The sequence below is a fragment of the Elephas maximus genome, chromosome 14 (assembly GCF_024166365.1).
Source record: "Elephas maximus indicus isolate mEleMax1 chromosome 14, mEleMax1 primary haplotype, whole genome shotgun sequence".
In the NCBI taxonomy this organism is placed as follows: domain Eukaryota; kingdom Metazoa; phylum Chordata; class Mammalia; order Proboscidea; family Elephantidae; genus Elephas; species Elephas maximus.
Window position 1 is genome coordinate 8,543,912 of NC_064832.1, and position 17,376 is coordinate 8,561,287.

General features: G+C 36.0%; 1 protein-coding gene across 1 annotated transcript; it reads right to left on the bottom strand.

Annotated features, from left to right (window-relative positions):
* Positions 1 to 10,141: 10,141 nt before the first annotated feature.
* Positions 10,142 to 11,074, bottom strand: LOC126058415 (olfactory receptor 2T33-like). Its single transcript, XM_049853486.1, has one exon. The coding sequence runs from the start codon at positions 11,072 to 11,074 to the stop codon at positions 10,142 to 10,144; it is 933 nt and encodes a 310-aa protein (XP_049709443.1).
* Between the last annotated feature and the right edge of the window lie 6,302 nt (positions 11,075 to 17,376).

Here is a 17,376-nt window from a genome sequence, read left to right on the forward strand (position 1 = left end):
AGTAAATACTTTTTTTCTGATTTTTGATGCTCTACCCACTATCATCTGATGCCTACAGCCACGTTTTCTTAGCATTAGAAATATTTGTTTTTCTGTGAAAGTAATTTACAAGTGAGAGCACCTTTCGTGAGGAAAGGGGTCATGAGCATCCTCTGAGGGAGGCTGAGGAATATACTCAGCATCGCATAATCCAGTATGTTGGCTGATGCCTTATTGTTTTCCTTGGCAATTTTATTGCATACTGACAGAAACAAAACAAATTAAGAGAACAGTTTATTGTGATACACTCAGTGACTATTTTTGAAAGCTGGAAGAATATATTTATTTTTACCTTTCAAATATTTTTGATATGAAAATAAAATGGCAGAAATCTTAATGAAAAGTATAATTTCTGGGATTATTTCCTTGTCTTTGGGACTCCTAATTAATTCTATAAAACATGAGAAGAACAAAAGAATTTATTTTGTATTCTCCTATGTAATTTCCATCTATCCTGTATCAGTATTTTTGAAGATGGGGTTACTTCAGAGTTTATGTCTTATTTTGTTAGAAAAAATTTTAAAAACTACCAAATTGTTTTAACAATGGTCTTTACCACTTACACAAATCTAATTCCCCTTCAACATTGAAATTTTACCCTCTGTGTACTTACCTGCATTCCCAAATTTCTCACTGGAATGACAAGATTTTGTTAATTTTAGATGAGTGGAATCACAAACATGAATTTTTGTCTAGAATGTGGGCAATTAGTTATAATATTCTAGTTTATGCTGTAGTATAACGAGTTTTTTTTTTTTTTAATAACACCAGTGATTTAAAAAAAATCTCTGTCATAAAACGACAATAGTGGATTTCTGGATCACGCTGCATGTTATCTTGGGATTTGTCCTCCCTCAGGGACACAGGCTAATGGTGCTTCCCTCATTGTGAAGCAACAGCAATTTATGTAAGATGTAAAACCCAAAACCCGTGATGCGTGATGGAGTGAAGAAGTGTGCTCCTCATGTGATCAGCAGAAGGCAGTAAATATTTGTCAAAATGGTAGTCTCTTTATCACAGACTCCAATCACCACGGGCAGAAAGTTAGTTGAAAACACTCTTTAGCAACCATAAGAGCATATTCCACAATTATCATGGTAGATAGGAAACCCTGGTGGTGTGGTGGTTAAGTGCTACGGCTGCTAACCAAAAGCTTGGCAGTTCGAGTCTACCAGTGCCGTCGAGTCGATTCTGACTCATAGCGACCCTATAGGACAGAGTAGAACTGCCCCATAGAGTTTCCGAGACGTAAAGAACATGGAATTTCACTCGCTGGCTCTTAATTCTTGCCATGGGTTACACATGTCACTTGCACTGATGTTTCACAGTCCACACCTAACTTCAAAGAAAAGGGAAGTGTAATCTAAATTTGAGCCAGGAAGGATGAAGATCAGATGACTAACCCACATTCCTAATCAAGTAGTTCACCCTTCCGGGTCCCAACTCCTCTCCAAAGGAGACAACCAAATGTCCCATTCAGTCATGGAATAAGCTCAAAGCCCAGGATCTCTTGGTGATAAGCAGTCACCAATAAGGTCCATCTTTTATCTGATGACCTGTGAATTATCTAAATTTCCCAGTTATCCAAATATCCAGCATGTCTTGGTTGGACAGGGACAGGATAACAGAAATAAACACTGGTATTAGGAAAGAATGAGATATCCACAGGAATCATGGGCCCCCAGAAGTTCTGAAATTCCATTAGGCAGACATTTAAAGGCCTACTATATTTCAGATGAGGAATAGTCACTGATAAGGCCACTTTTCTGCCTCCTTGGAGTAGTTTTCTCATTTATTTTTTATAGCATTGCCCCGGGTCTTCTCTCTGAGATATGCTTTTTAAAAGATTCATATTACCTTATCTGCCGTGACGAAAAACCCAACAAAAAACCCACTGCCATTGAGTCGATTCTGACTCATAGTCACTCTAGAACTGCCCCATAAAGTTTCCAAGGAGCGCCTGGTAGACTCGAACTGCCAAGCTTTTGGTTAGCAGCCGTAGCACTTAACCACCACACCACCAGGGTTTCCTATCTACCATGATAATTGTGGAATATGCTCTTATGGTTGCTAAAGAGTGTTTTCAACTAACTTTCTGCCCGTGGTGATTGGAGTCTGTGATAAAGAGACTACCATTTGACAAATATTTACTGCCTTCTGCTGATCACATGAGGAGCACACTTCTTCACTCCATCACGCATTAACCTAGTTATGTGATAAAGTTTGCTCAACAGCATGTGGCTGAAAGTGTCTGTATACCACTTCCAAGCCTAGAGTTTCAGTGATATTATATTTTCACTTTTCTCTATTCATCATCATGAGAAGAAAATGTCTCCAGTAGGTTGTCTCTTTCAAAAACTTATTTAAGTTTTCTAAGCCTAATTTCCTCATCTAAAAACCAGTTATCAGGAGAAAGATCACTAGCTATTTCAAAAGAGAGAACGAAATTCAGATAAGTACTTCAATAGGAGATGAAGGAATCAAGGAACCAAACAAGGGAAGCTGAATCAACCTAGAGACTCCCATCAGTATGTTGCTCCCAACACCCAGGAAACCGTCAAACAGCAGGACAAGATGGCTTCCAGGACCCCATGGGTGGGGCCCTCATGCAGAACCCAGAACCAAGGTGAGGACCAGCAGACAATATTTGAAACCATGTAGAGTGTGGCTGTCTCACTGGAAGTGAAATCATGGCGAGCCGTGGTTACTTCCAGGAACTATAGTTGAAGTGGGGAAAGAGAGAAGGAGAAATTTGCTGACTTCTGTCCTACAGCCTTTCTAATCTTCTGACAGTCTTACATTGTGATTTCCTACAAGAAAAATGCTGGCAAAGGATCTTGGGAAATGTAGTTCTCCTTGGTATAGAGTCAAATAAAGTCAGTGAAAGTATCTGAAAACCAAGGAGCATTATAAAACATGCTGGCTAGTATGAAAAAATAAAAACCAATCATGTTGAGTCAATTACAACTCATAGCAACCCTATAGGGCAAAGTAGAACTGCCTTGTAGGGTTTTCAAGGAGCAGCTGGTGGATTTGAACTGCCAACCTTTTGGTAAGTGTCAGCTTTTAACCACTGCACCACCAGGACTCCAAGCTAATAATCCAAAAAATAGAGCCTGTCTTATATGGTGTGTGTGAGCATCTTCATATCTAGAGATTTTTTTCTTTAAAATCTGCTTTGTTTAATATTTTATAGCTAAACCATCTTTCCTTTTAATTAATATTTGTCTTACGTATCTTTTTAACCTTTTGAATTTCATATATTCTTTGTCTTTATATTTAAATATGCCTCCTTAAAATTTCACTCAAGTAAAATTTTGCTGAAGATAATTAAAAAATGGCTGCAGCAGTACATCAACAGGAAACTTCCAGAAATTCAAACTGATTCAGAACAGGTTGTGGAAACTTATGGGCCACAACTACCACAGCCTCCACCAGACTGAGTCCAGCATAACTAGATGGTGCCCAGCTACCAACACCGACTGCTCTGACAAGGATCACAGTAGAGGGTCCAGGACAGAACTGGAGAAAAATGCAGAACAAAACTATAACTTACAAAAAAAGACCATACTTACTGGTCTGACAGAGACTGGAGAAACCTCAAGAGTATGGCCCCTAAGCGTCCTTTTAAATCAGTACTGAAGTCACTCCTGAGGTTCACCCTTCAGCCAAAGGTTAGACAGACCCGTAAAACAAATCAAGACTAAATGGGCACACCAACCCAGGGGCAAGGATGAGAACGCTGGAGGGAACAGGAAAGCTGATAATGGGGAACCCAAGGTTGACAAGGGTAGAATGTTGACATGGTGTAGGGTTGGCAACCAATGTCACAAAACAATATGTGTATTTATTGCTTAATGAGATATTAATTTGCTCTGTAAATCTTCATCTAAAGCATAATTTAAAAAAAAGAGAGAAAAACCAAAATATCCACCTGATAGCATTTGGGAATTACTATTATTTCCATCATTGCTATCACATAATAACAAAGACCTGTGCATTGTTAATTATAATTACAACGTTTATTGTGCACTGTCAGGAACAGTGCCAAGTACTTTTCATACATTGCTCATTCCATGCCCGTATTAACCCCACGAAGTAGGTGCTATTTATCACATCCAGAGTCCTGTGGATAGTAATGGGTAGGAATGTAAACCTATGTTGAAATTCTTAACCACTGTTACATTAACTTCAGTTCTACTTCTGGCCACGGTGGTTCTGTTTTTGTATATTAATTGATTAAATGTATTGAGGAAGACTGAAACCATAAACCCAGAGAGAAAAATATGAATATGTAAGTATATAGCCATGGAAGGATTTCAAAGGATAATGGAATCAGGGTATTATAATGAAGAAAGATCTGGATCATTAGGATGGCCGACCAAAGAGTAAGAAACACCAACTCTTCAGATGAACTATGTGAGCACTACCCAACTGGCACAATGGTAATTTCCATCACTTGTCTTGTCAAAGAAGATATGACATAATGAAGCCATATACAGCTGTATTTCTGTATGACTTGATTCTGATCCATTGGGCAGACAACCATGTATAATGACTCTGATCTACAAGAAATATGTGCTCTGTGTACTAGGCTTTGGGTACACAGATATATGTTCCCTTTCTTTTCTTTGCTTTTTTAAATAAGTTGTGGTTAAATAAATATTAAAATAAAAAAATCCTGATTTAAAAGAAAAAAAATAAAATGACACGGAAGGAGGGATATAATTGCTGATGTCCAGTGGATCTTGGCTAAAAGCTGAGAATACCAGAAAGATGTTTATTGTTGTTGTTATTAGGTGCAGTGGAGTCGCTTCCAACTCATAGCGATCCTATGTACCACAGAAAGAAGCACTGTCCGGTCCCGTGCCATACTTACACTCGTTGTTATGCTTGAGCCCATAGTTGCAGACACTGTGTCAATCCATCTCATTGAGGGTCTTCCTCTTTTAAGCTGACCCTGTACTTTACCAGGCAAGATGTCCTTCTCCAGGGACTGATCTCTTCTGACAACACGGCCAAAGTATGTAAGATGCAGTATCACCATCCTGGCTTCTAAGGAGCATTCTGGCTGTACTACTTCCAAGACAGATTTGTTTGTTCTTTTGGTATATTAAATATTCTTTGCCAACACCACAATTCAAAGGCATCAGTTCTTCTTCAGTCTTCCTTATTCATTGTCCACCTTTCACATGCATATGAGGCAATTGAAAATACCACTAATGCTTGGAACCTGAAATATACGAAGTATGAATCTAGGAAAAACGGAAATCTTCAAAAACGAAATGGAACACATAAGCATCGATATCCTAGGCATTAGTGAGCTGAAATGGACTGATATTGGCCATTTTGAATTGGATAACACATAGCCTACTATGCCAGAAATGACAACTTGAAGAGGAATGGTGTTACATTTATGGTCAAAAAGAACAATTCAAGGTCTATCCTGAAGTACAGTGCTGTCAGTGATAGGATAATATCCATAGGCCTATAAGGAAGACCAGTTAAGATGACTATCATTCAAATTTAGGCAGTAACCACTAAGAACAAAGTTGAAGAAATTGAAGATTTTTTTCAGCTTCTGTAGTCTGAAATTGAGTGAACGTACAATCAGGATGCATTGGTAATTACTGGTGATTGGAATGTGAAAGTTGGAAACAAAGAAGAACAATTGGTAGTTGGAAAATATGGCCTTGGTGATAGAAACAATGCCGGAGATTGAATGATAGAGTTTTGTGAGACCAATGACTTCGTCATTAAAAATACCTTTTTTCACCAACATAAACAGCGACTATGCACATGGACCTCGCCAGATGGAATACACAGTAACCAAAACGACTACGTCTACGGAAAGAGACAAAGGAAAAGCTCAATATCATCAGTCAGAACAAGGCCAGGGGCTGTCTGTGGAACAGAAAGATTTTTATGTGTTAATTATTGACTATTCAAAGGCATTTGACTGAGTAGATCATAAGAAATTTTGGATAACATTGCAAAGAGTGGGAATTCCAGGACAGTTAATTTTGCTCATGCGGATTCTCTACATAGACCAAGAGGCAGCAACTGGAACACAACAATGGGACACTGCTTAGTTTGAAATCAGAAAAGATGTGCGTCAGGATTGTATCCTTTCACCATACTTATTCAATCTGTATGCTGAGCAAATGATCTGAGATGGACTGTATGAAGAAGGCAGCATCAGCATTAGAGAAAAACTCATTAACAACCTGCAATATGCAGAACACACAGCCTTGCCTGTTGAAAGTGAAGAGGACTTGAAGCACTTGCTGATGAAGATCAAAGACTATAGCCTTCAGTATGAATTACACCTCAAGATAAAGAAAACAAAAATCCTCACAACTGGACCAGTAATCAACCTCATGATAAACTGAGAAAATACTGACGTTGTCAAGGATTTAATTTTACTTTGATCTACAATTAACTCCAATGGAAGCAGCAGTCAAAAAATCAAAGGATGTATTGCATTTGGCAAATTGGCTGCAAAAGCCCTCTTTAAAGTGTTAAAAATGTCGCTTTGAGGACTAAGGTGCACCTGACCCAAGCTATTGTATTTTCAGTTGCCTCTTATGCATGTGAAAGATGGACAATGAGTAAGGAAGACCAAAGAAGAATCGATGCCTTAGAATCACGGTGCTGGTGGAAAATACTGAATATAAAATGGACTGTCAAAAGAATGATCAAATTTGTCTTGGAAGAAGTACAGCAAGAATGCTCCTTAGAAGCGAGGATGGCAACATTTTGTCCCATGTAATTTGGACATATTATAAGGAGGAACCAGTCCCTGGAGAAGGACATCATGCTTAGTGAAGTAGAGGGTCAGAAAAAATGATGGATTAACACAGTGGCCGCAATAATGGACTCAAACATAGAAATGATAGTTAGGTTGGGCGAAATGGGGCAGTGTTTCATTACGATGCACATAGGGTCGCTCTGAGTAGGAACCGACATGAAGGAACCTAAGAACAACAATTTAAAATACTAAAAGATTTTCTCCAGTCTAGATTCTTTGCTTGGAACATTTCTATTTACATTTGCTGAAAAACTTGTGTTTTTCAGCTTATTAGTGTTATTATTTTAAATTAAAAAAATCTTTATATTATTCAATGTAGTGATTTTTAGTTACCTATCTTCTCCGCGTCCCCCCTTCATCTCATTCTTGTCTTCTTTGGATTGATTATTTTTTGCATTTCACAATTTCTTTGTATCATTTAAGGCAATATTCACTTTACTTTTTTATGTTTAGTGATAATCTAGGATAATGTACCATACACTTAATTAATCAAAAACTAATTTTATTACAACTTCATCTACTCAAACAATAAAAGATATTATATATTTTAACTCATATCTTCACAGCTATTGCTGTCTAAGAAACCACCACGAAACTTGGCAGTTTAAAACAATAAGTTATTATCTCCCCAGGATTCTGGGCTGAGTCGTTTGGTTCTTTGCTGGAATGTCCATTTTGAAGTTGCAATCAGATACTGGCTGGAGTCATCTGAAAACCTATTGGGCTGGATGTCCAAGAATACTTCTTCACTCCCATATCTAGTACCGCAATGCTGCTCCATGGGACCTCTCTCTCCAGCAGACAATTATGGGCTTTTTACGTGACCTACAAGTTCTTGACTGAGTTCTCAGCCACTCTACTTGGTGCCATTCACTGAGAAAGAATTTTCTGCAGATTTCCTGGACCTACTTGAGGAGCTGGGAGGTTAATTTCTAGCTAACTCAGACAGAATTGTGTTGTCCCTTACATTCCCTGGTTTATTCAGAGTTCTTCTGAATCCTCACCTTTAGGGGCCTTGTAGTTTATCTCCTGTTGTCCATGAAACACAGAGCCATGAAAGTTGATACAGCATTGTTTTTTTATTTCCTTTGACTAATATTCTGGTAAAGAAGCTACTTCCTTCTGCCTTATTTTTCTAATTACTGTTTTTATTTGTGTATGTGTGTGTCTGTGGTATATATATGCAGTTCTTTAATGCATGAAAGAAAAACTTAGATCCACATACCTGTAATCTGTTTCCAAGTCTGTCTATCTATCTATTCAACTAGCTCTGTGTGTTGGTTATGATACCTCATCTGCCATGTTTCCAGGCACTGAAGTCTCTGTCATGTTATTTTCACATTACTAACTTAAATTTAATCTTGATTATATATATATTTTTAATTTTAGGAATGCTGTTTTTACAGACAGAATAGCTGTATATCAGAGAAGCTAACTTACCCAAGGTACCTGTTCTTAGTTGACTGATCCCAGACGGCAACCCCGGCCTTCTCACAGAAAAATCTAAGTAGTTTTTCCTCAACCACATTGTTTTTGATTTTTCACTTCTAGAACATCTTAAAACTTTAATCAAAGCCAAAGTGGTAAGACTTCTCTGTAATATAAAATAATTCTAAACAGATAATAATATTATTTTCAGAACAATGGTTCCAGATTATATGAAGTAGGGAAAGAGAATTATAACCCCTTTTATTCAAATGTAGTTGATATCTTTATTTTGGGTTTTAGGTAACACATATATTCACCTAAGCACTATTCCAGTGTGTGTATATGTGTGTGTGTGTGTGTGTGTGTGTGTGTGTATCCACAAAGCACAGCAGTTTAAAATAACAATTATTTATTTTGCAAATGAATTTGCAATTTCAGCAGGTTTCATCAGGGACAGCTCATCTCTACTCCATGCAACATCAGTGGAAGTGGCTCAACTGGGAGCTGAAAGATACACTTGCATGATGTGCCACCAAGGACTGAAAAAAATGGCTTTGAATTTGGCTGGACTCTCAGCTGGGGGTGTGCACTAGAAGTCTTGGTTTCTCTCTTTGTTACAGCATGGGAATTCTATAATTACACTAACACAGTTACTCTTAAGACACTTCTTAAAATAGGGAATGGGGCAGCATACAGTCACTTGCAATTCTGCAATTCTGGTAGAACTTGTTGCCAGCTCCTTAATTAAGATTCAGTGTGATTCTCTGGGAATTATTCTACATGATTTTTGCCTCTGCTTTCTGAGTCACCCTTGCTCTACCATGAGAAAACTGAGTAGTCACCTCAATCAGCTTACTCCTTAGACCAAACTAGTGATATTTCTGTCAGAAAAACATGCTTACAAACATTGTGAGTTTTCCATGAATCTTACTGGAATTTACTCCATTAGACAAAACCCACAACTACCAACCTTGGGCTTCCTGTGACTCTGCTGCACTACAGTGCCCTAAAACATTTTAGTAGTCCTATATATTTTTAACTAAAGAGAATCTACAAGACTCTCAAGATTTATAGAAGGTCTTTTGTCTCTTTGGATGTTTATTTAAGGCACTGTGTCTTAAATCGTCCTGAAGCCTTAATAAATGATTTTAGAGTCACAACTTGTGTTGGATCTTTGGCCTGAGGCCCTTTCTTAATTTGAGACTTGAAAGTTTTATTTTTGAATCCACTGTGTACTGACTCCTTTGTACACAATATATTTTTTTCTTCATCTCATCTCTCTGCTCTTACGTTTTAACATAGGTCATGAAAAGCCAATTAGCATTTTTATATTCTGTCTGGAAGTTTCTTTAACAAATCTTCCCACGGTAACATTTTCAAATATTTCTTGATATCTTCTTACGTATTTTATGTTTGATGGTCACATTGGGTCCTTATTTCATGTGAATTTATTTTATCTTTATTATGTGATTTATGATCTATGTTTTATTTTCAAAAGGTATTATCCCCATCAAAATTAATGATTTCCATTATTTATCAAAAAATACAAATTATACACATATCATATGCTATTTATAAACTCAATCACTCATACTTATTGTCAGAGCCCTAATTTCAGAGTAAAAACACCACTGCAAGTTATGACAGGAGGACAAATATAATTTTTAATTAATTTACCATATATAAAAAATAATTAGATAGGAAAAATGCAGCCAGATTGGCAAAGTAAGAGCAAAATAACTTGATACAACACAAAAGAAGAATTTAAATGGGATGAACAAAATAACAAAACAATATTTTAGAAACGTAACCTGTAACCAGTTTAGTTGCTGCCATTTTGGCAAATTACGCTCAGTATTGATATCACATAAAATGTTTTTCCAGCCACCTCCTCAAGGCCCCCTTGACTTCTTTGTTTCTCACACTGTATATAAGGGGGTTCAAGACAGGTGTGAAAATGGTATAAAAAGCTGAGACCACCTTATCATGGTCCTCTGAACCGTTAGATTTGGGCCTCATGTAGATGAACATGATGGTGCCATAGAAGAGTCCCACAACCACCAGGTGAGAGGAGCAGGTCTTAAAGGCTTTTTTCTGCACTCCAGCTGACTGCATGCGGAGCACTGCAGCCAGGATAAGGCTGTATGAGGCCAAAATGAGAGACAAAGGGATCAAGAGCATCAGAATGCAGCAGACATACATGAAAAACTCAAAAATCGTGGTGTCAGCACAGGCAAGGCGTACCAGTGATGGTGCTTCACAAAAAAAGTGATTGATTTCCCGTGAGTGACAGTAAGGGAAGCTCAAGGTGGCACCAGCCTGCATCAGCCCATCGATCCCTCCCAGGAGCCAGGAACCTGATGTCATGAGTAAACAGAGCTTCTGACTCATGAGAATGGGGTAGCGCAGTGGGTGACATATGGCCACATAGCGGTCATAGGACATGGCCGTTAAGAGGAAGAATTCACTCCCTCCCAGAGTGAGAAGAAGGAAGATTTGGACTCCACAGCCAGTGGGAGAGATAGACCTAGTGTCCATCAGGTAGTTGGCTGCCATTTTGGGAACGATGGTGGAGACCAGCGGCATGTCCATGAAAGAAAGCTGGCTAAGCAGGAAGTACATGGGCATGTGGAGTTGAGGGTCCACATGAATGAGAATGATCATAAGGGTGTTGCCCATCAGTGAGGTGATGAAGATCATAAGCACCATGGCAAACAGGAATAGGTGGATCTGTGTGTGGTTAGAGAGCCCTAGAAGAATGAAGTTTATTCCTGTGGTGCCATTGGCATTGACCATGGCTCTACTGGTGCCTGAAAGATGTAAGAATGATGCAGAAATGAGATTTGTTTAAAAGGAAGCTTGTACATATCTTTATGAAAACTTGATCAAATGACTTGGGAAATCTCAGACTTGGAGGACTAATTACTACTTTAATCTTTCACTTACAAACAAGATTTTTGCCATAGCATACTACTATCCATCTCTGCTGTTACTATACATTATTTTTTATTCACACAAAATTAGATAACATACATATACAGTGGTACAAATTATACCTCTATTGTTTTTTAATAATTTGTCAGTATGCCACACGTAATTTACTCATGACGTTACGAAATATTACTTATGCAATCCGAGTTCTTTACACTTTTGGTATTTCTATATTGAAGGAAATTCATGTTTATGCACTTTAGTAGGTATTGAGGTGATATGCCTATAGTTATTACTTTTGCATGTGTTTTAGATATTTGCTTAATGTATTCTCACATGATTTTCTTCAATATCAAGACAAATTAAAATTTCAAAAGTTTCAAAAAAATTACAACCAATAAAACTAAGTTTGATGGGGAAAAAACAAAAGCAAAAATTCTCTATTCCACACTTACATGCAGCCTGTGCTCTAAATACACTAGGCTTTCAGCCACCACAGATACTACTGTACCCATCACCACATCATTTATATTATCATGACTTGCTTTCCTGATCATGGTGCCTACATCTCGTTAAGTTTAGAACCCCCTCAACATTTAAACTTTTATGTATTATGTTCTTAAACAGTGCTGCTGGTTGTAATTTATATATCCATTCTAAGGGAGCCCTGGTGGCACAGTGGTTAAGCTTTCGGCAGCTAACCAAAAGGTTGGCAGTTCAAACTCACTACCCACTCCTTGGAAACTCAATGAGGCAGGTCTACTCTGTCCTATAGGGTCAGGATTGACTTGACAGCACAGGTGTTTTGGTTTTATCCATTCAAAAAAGTTAATAATTTCATAAATGAACATAATTCATATTGCATGCAATTTTCATGTAAATTTGGACATCAATAATCTTATGCTTTTAAAAGTAGAAGACAAAAACTAATCCATTAATTATGACTTATCCAAATGATATTCTCATATAATGACCCTGAGGTCCAACATCTCCCACAGGTAAAATATACAGGTACTCATTCACTTTCAGAATAGCTCCTCTTTTCACTAGAATCTATAACTTCCATTTCTTTTACGGCTAAGTATTTTTGGTGGTAGGAATGGATGCACATGTAAATGGATTCACCTATTATACTTAGGTAAGTGGTGTCTTTTGCTCACAAATTCAAATTGTCAAAGAGAGCTGTGAATTCAGGATTACCAACAGTATTATGCTTGGACTTCATTCATAATCTGTGGTGTAGTAAATCCTTTTTTAGTTTTTCTGTAACTTATTTGGAAAACTTTGCAAATTTTGTGAATGGTCTATGATCTTCAGACCTTTAATACATATTAAAATTTTTTGATTCTTAGTATATACCAACATTGACTTTCATATCATTAAAATATGTAGACGTTCCATTTTTCAAAATTGATATAAATATGCTATAATAGTGAGCATATCATTCTTTTATGCTTTGTTCCCTCAAATATATATATTTTGAGTGAAATATATATATATATATTCAGTTTAATATATTAACCACTGCCAAATTTTATTACATCATATATATGCAATTTATATATATAAATATACATGTATATATATGCAATGTTTATTTAAGAATACTTAGCTTCTTTCCAATCTTTTGTTAGTATAACCCATATCCTTGTGCATGTGGCGATATTTTCTCAAGTAAATATTTTACTAGAATATTTTGGGTTTAAGATAATTGCATCTCCACCTTTTACACTCCAGTCAACTGTCAATTTGTGTGATAATTCCTCCACATATTTTACTGTTAGATGCGATAATTAACAGCAATCAAATAAGTGTGAAAATAAACTTAAATTGCATGTCATTTAAGTTACATGGCAGAAACTCTTTTAATCTATTCATCGACCTCTTGGATTTCTTCTGCAAATTCTCTGTGAATATCTCTTATTCATGGTTTCTAGATTGTTTGGCTTCTTCTTAATAATTTAAAGAATTTCCCATGTATTTTGTAATTTATGTATTTAATTATATATATAATTTATATATCTTTATAACTTGTTATTTATATGCATTGTGAATATCTTCTCCAGTTGATTTTATATATTTGACATTTTTGTTATTTTGGACTGAAGTTTTGTATTTTACATTACATATATTTGGGATACTTATATGATATTACTAATTTAATATTAATGTTCTGCATTTCATTAATAGGCTACCATTTTAAACAATTTCAATGTTATTTGGATCAAACAACTTGTTATTGGTATATAAGTTGTTTGAATCTATGATCATTGTTGATTTACTATTACATTGTACTGTCTTTGCATGCATGAATATTAAACATATTAAACTCACAAAATGTATTGCTATAGTTCATCTTTTAATGTGTAGTCTCTGATTTTTTTTTTAAAACAAAATAGGGATAATCAGTGTCCTTAAAGGCCACTAAAACATAGGTGTAAAGTAGTCTGTGTCTGTAGATTTTTTTTTTTTTTTTTTAAATAATGTATTCACTTTCCTATTAGTTTCAGGTAAGCTGTGTTTTCCTATTACTTTTTAAATTCATATGACTTTCTATTTTTAAGGAAACATTTTCCTTTCCTAATCTGTTTTCTTTGTTAGCGTTTCTTACTGCATTGGGTGGATGGACAGGTCTGTGTCTCTGGCTGCCGCTGAACTGGAGGTCCTGACATGCAAAGTTCATTCACTTAAGCCTGCCCTGGGTCAGGGCACACTGGGTATAGACATACGAGTTACGAGTTCCTTAAATAACACGAAGACTAGGAGTCAGAACTCTAAAGACCTGTCCATATTTTGTTCACAAATACGTGTGATATTTGGGGAAGGTCACTTACTTTGCTATGAGCCACTCTCCTTGTTTCTAGACTGGGAAAATTCGCAGACTTTGGTAGACAGCTGTACTGGAGCACCGGTTTCATTTGTTTCCAGCGGGGCTCATTCTCTGCTTCGGCTATTTGATAACCACCTGCTAAGGCCCTGAGCTTAAGGGCAGCTTTCCAATGTTTCTCAGATGCCAAGATTCAATGAATATGATTTTGAACGTCTTCTGTAGATTTAAATTTAAGATGAAATTATTTTAAACTAAGAGTATTTGAAATATTATCATATCAGGCATTTTATTTGCTGGACAGTTCATATAATATGAAATAAATGTATATTTCACATTTAGTCGGCATGAATTACGAAGTTCAGAAAAGTTACATGACTGATCTAATAGTAAACATTTAAACTGGTAGCTGCATTCATCTGAAGATTGAACATAAAAGTACATATTTAATGGCCAGGTTTCTTGAGTTTGAATACCTATGCCACTGTTTAGTAGTTGGATAAATTTCAGCAATATGCTTAAACCTCAGTTTCATTATGTGCAAAATGAGATGACATAATAGTATCTACTATAGGATTATTTGATAATTACAAAATAAAATGCATGTAAGTACACTGGAGAATGCATGCACAAGAAGATAGCTCTAAAAAGTTATTGATTATTATCATTATTATATTATTATTGGTCATCTAAAGATGTTTCCTACCAAGATATTTTGAAAGTAAAATTAGTATTTTCCCATAACTCACGTAGAATGTAATGTTACTTATTTCATACCAAAGAACAAAAATATCATTACGTATCAGTCTTCATTTTTCAGCATAAGTGACGTGTTTTCTCTGTTCCTTTAGATTTTTCTGTCTGTCCTCTGTCTACCATCTATGAATTTATTTTGAACATAGAGGAAACACTCATGACCATGGTAAATTTAATTATTCCAAGGCTATTAGGTTATTTGGTTATTAATTTTGCAATGTGTTCTCATGCCTTTAATATTCAATGTGTTATAAGAATTGTAACAGATATCATGAAACTTGTCACAAATTCAATAATGTCTCAAAATTCAAACAAAAAAATTTAAAATAGCAGGTAAAAAGAGAAAATATTATCTGTATTTCACATCAAAAAGGCAGTTGTTCCCAAGTGAATTCAATTCTTTGTAATTCCACACTACCAAAGTAGAAGAGGGATATGCAGGTCAGATAAACTTCTAGTTGTCTATAATATCTCTGTACAATTTAAAATAGGATAAAAAATTGTTCCCATTTATTTTCTAGTTGTATAAAGTGGGTAATTGCAGAGAGCTCAGAGTACTTTTAGATCCATTGTCACATTTTTCTGTCTACCTCAATGTGGAGTTCCCAGAATTAGCAAAGCTTCCCCTTTCTCAAAGGTACACTCTGTGTTACATACCCACCTGTCCAATATTCTGGCCTGGCACTAGTATGTTCATTTCTTCAATTCAATCCAAAACAATTCCAAGCCAAAATGACTCTTACTTCACATCTGCATGATATAGATGGAGTAACTCAGACATAACAAGGATTTTTATAACTGTAGCAAACAATGTCCCAAGTACTATGTTAACCCTGGATGTGCATTGCCTCATGCAATGTCACAACAATTAAATGAGGTAAACTGTCACTGTTTCAGATTTGCAGATGAAGGAATGGAGGGTTAGATTAATTTATTTTTCCCTGGTCTCAAAAGTAGGAAGCATGGGTCCAAAATCCTAGTCATGAAAGTAAACTCCCCACAGTTATTTTGGGCTTGCCAGCCAGTTTTTTGTTCCAATTATTATCTTAATAGTGACAAAACTTTTTGAATAAAGCAAACAACATAAATAAAGAATGGGCTCTCAAACACATCGTTGTTGTTAGATGCCATTAAGTCACCTAACACACGGCTACCCCGGGCAAAATGCTGCCCAGTCCTGCGCCATTCCCATAATCGGTTGTTGATTGGACTATTGCCATCCATTGGGTTCACTTTGGCTGACTTTTCAGAAGTAGATCGCTTGCCTTTTCTTCCTAGTGCATCTCAGTCTGGGAAATCTGCTGGAGCTCACTGGAGCAGCTGTGAGTTCTGTGAAGTTAGGTGCCTCTCTTATAAACTGTGTGTCCCAGGTTAGTGTATTTAAAATGGGTAACTGTCCTACTTTGTAAAAATGAAAAAAGATAGTGCATGTAGAATGTTTAATTAAATTATTTATATTTAGTATGTTATCAATAAAAGATAGCCAACATAAATTTTATCTCTACACAAACTTTTCCCCAAAGAGAAATTCATGAATAGAGAATTTAATAGAATCAGATACATGCATCCATTTACCTTAGAGTCAGAGTGTTAACTAAGACTCAACTTTCCTAAAAAGCTTAGTACAGATCGTCCCCGACTTAAGACATATTTGAGTTACAACGAACTGCCCTATGACTATCCTTTTTTTATCTTTGTACATCTTATTGTTAGTAATATGTACTACATATAACGTTGTAGCACGTAATTTGTTGATGTTATCATTCTCATGCCAATCCCAAAGACAAATAATGATTGGATTTATAAAGATATTGATAATAGGAGGCAAAAATAATGAATATTTTTTAAAAAACAGATATTCTACTTATATCAGAACTGACATGATAGAGTCTTCAGAATGGAACCCTGTCTTACACTGGGAAATACCTATAATATTATTTTCATAATTATAATTTGATAAAGATACGTTAGTGCAATATAAGTATGAAAGGATGTTCTTTCTCACTGGAAATACATAGTTTAAACTAAATTTTTATAATTTTTATGCATTCAAACATTATGCACTCAATGTTTCTTTACGATATGCATTACTGGTAGGAATGCAATGAAAATTAATCTCAGGGTAAAAGTGAAAAATCCTTTATTAGTCAATTTGGCAATTCGGAGTGAGAGCCAGAGAGCTAGTCTTGTCCCTTGAAGCACTGCCATATGTTGTGGATATCATTCTAAAATATGACTAAGAAAGAAGGGATGGGAGGAGACCCTGTAAACACAAAGGGCTTATTTTGCAAGGTTTTCCACAACGTGCATCCTGAACTATTACAGAACTAATAAATTTCCCATGGAACACAATATAACAGCTGGAACACTCTTAGATATCATGCTAATTATATAAACAAATTGTAAAAAATGTATATGGAAGAATATAAAAGGAATAGTTATGATGTTATCAAGTGCAATCCAGGTGCTTTAATTTCCGTGGTTTCGAAATAGTATGATTGTGATATAGTTTTTTAAATTACAGAAATTAAGTGGGCCACAGTGAAAGCATTAGTGCATACCATCCCCGGTTGTAAGCACTCAG

Coding starts and splice junctions, on each gene's coding strand:
- LOC126058415 (XM_049853486.1), bottom strand. CDS start 11,074: ATGGTCAATGCCAATGGCACCACAGGAATAAACTTCATTCTTCTAGGG.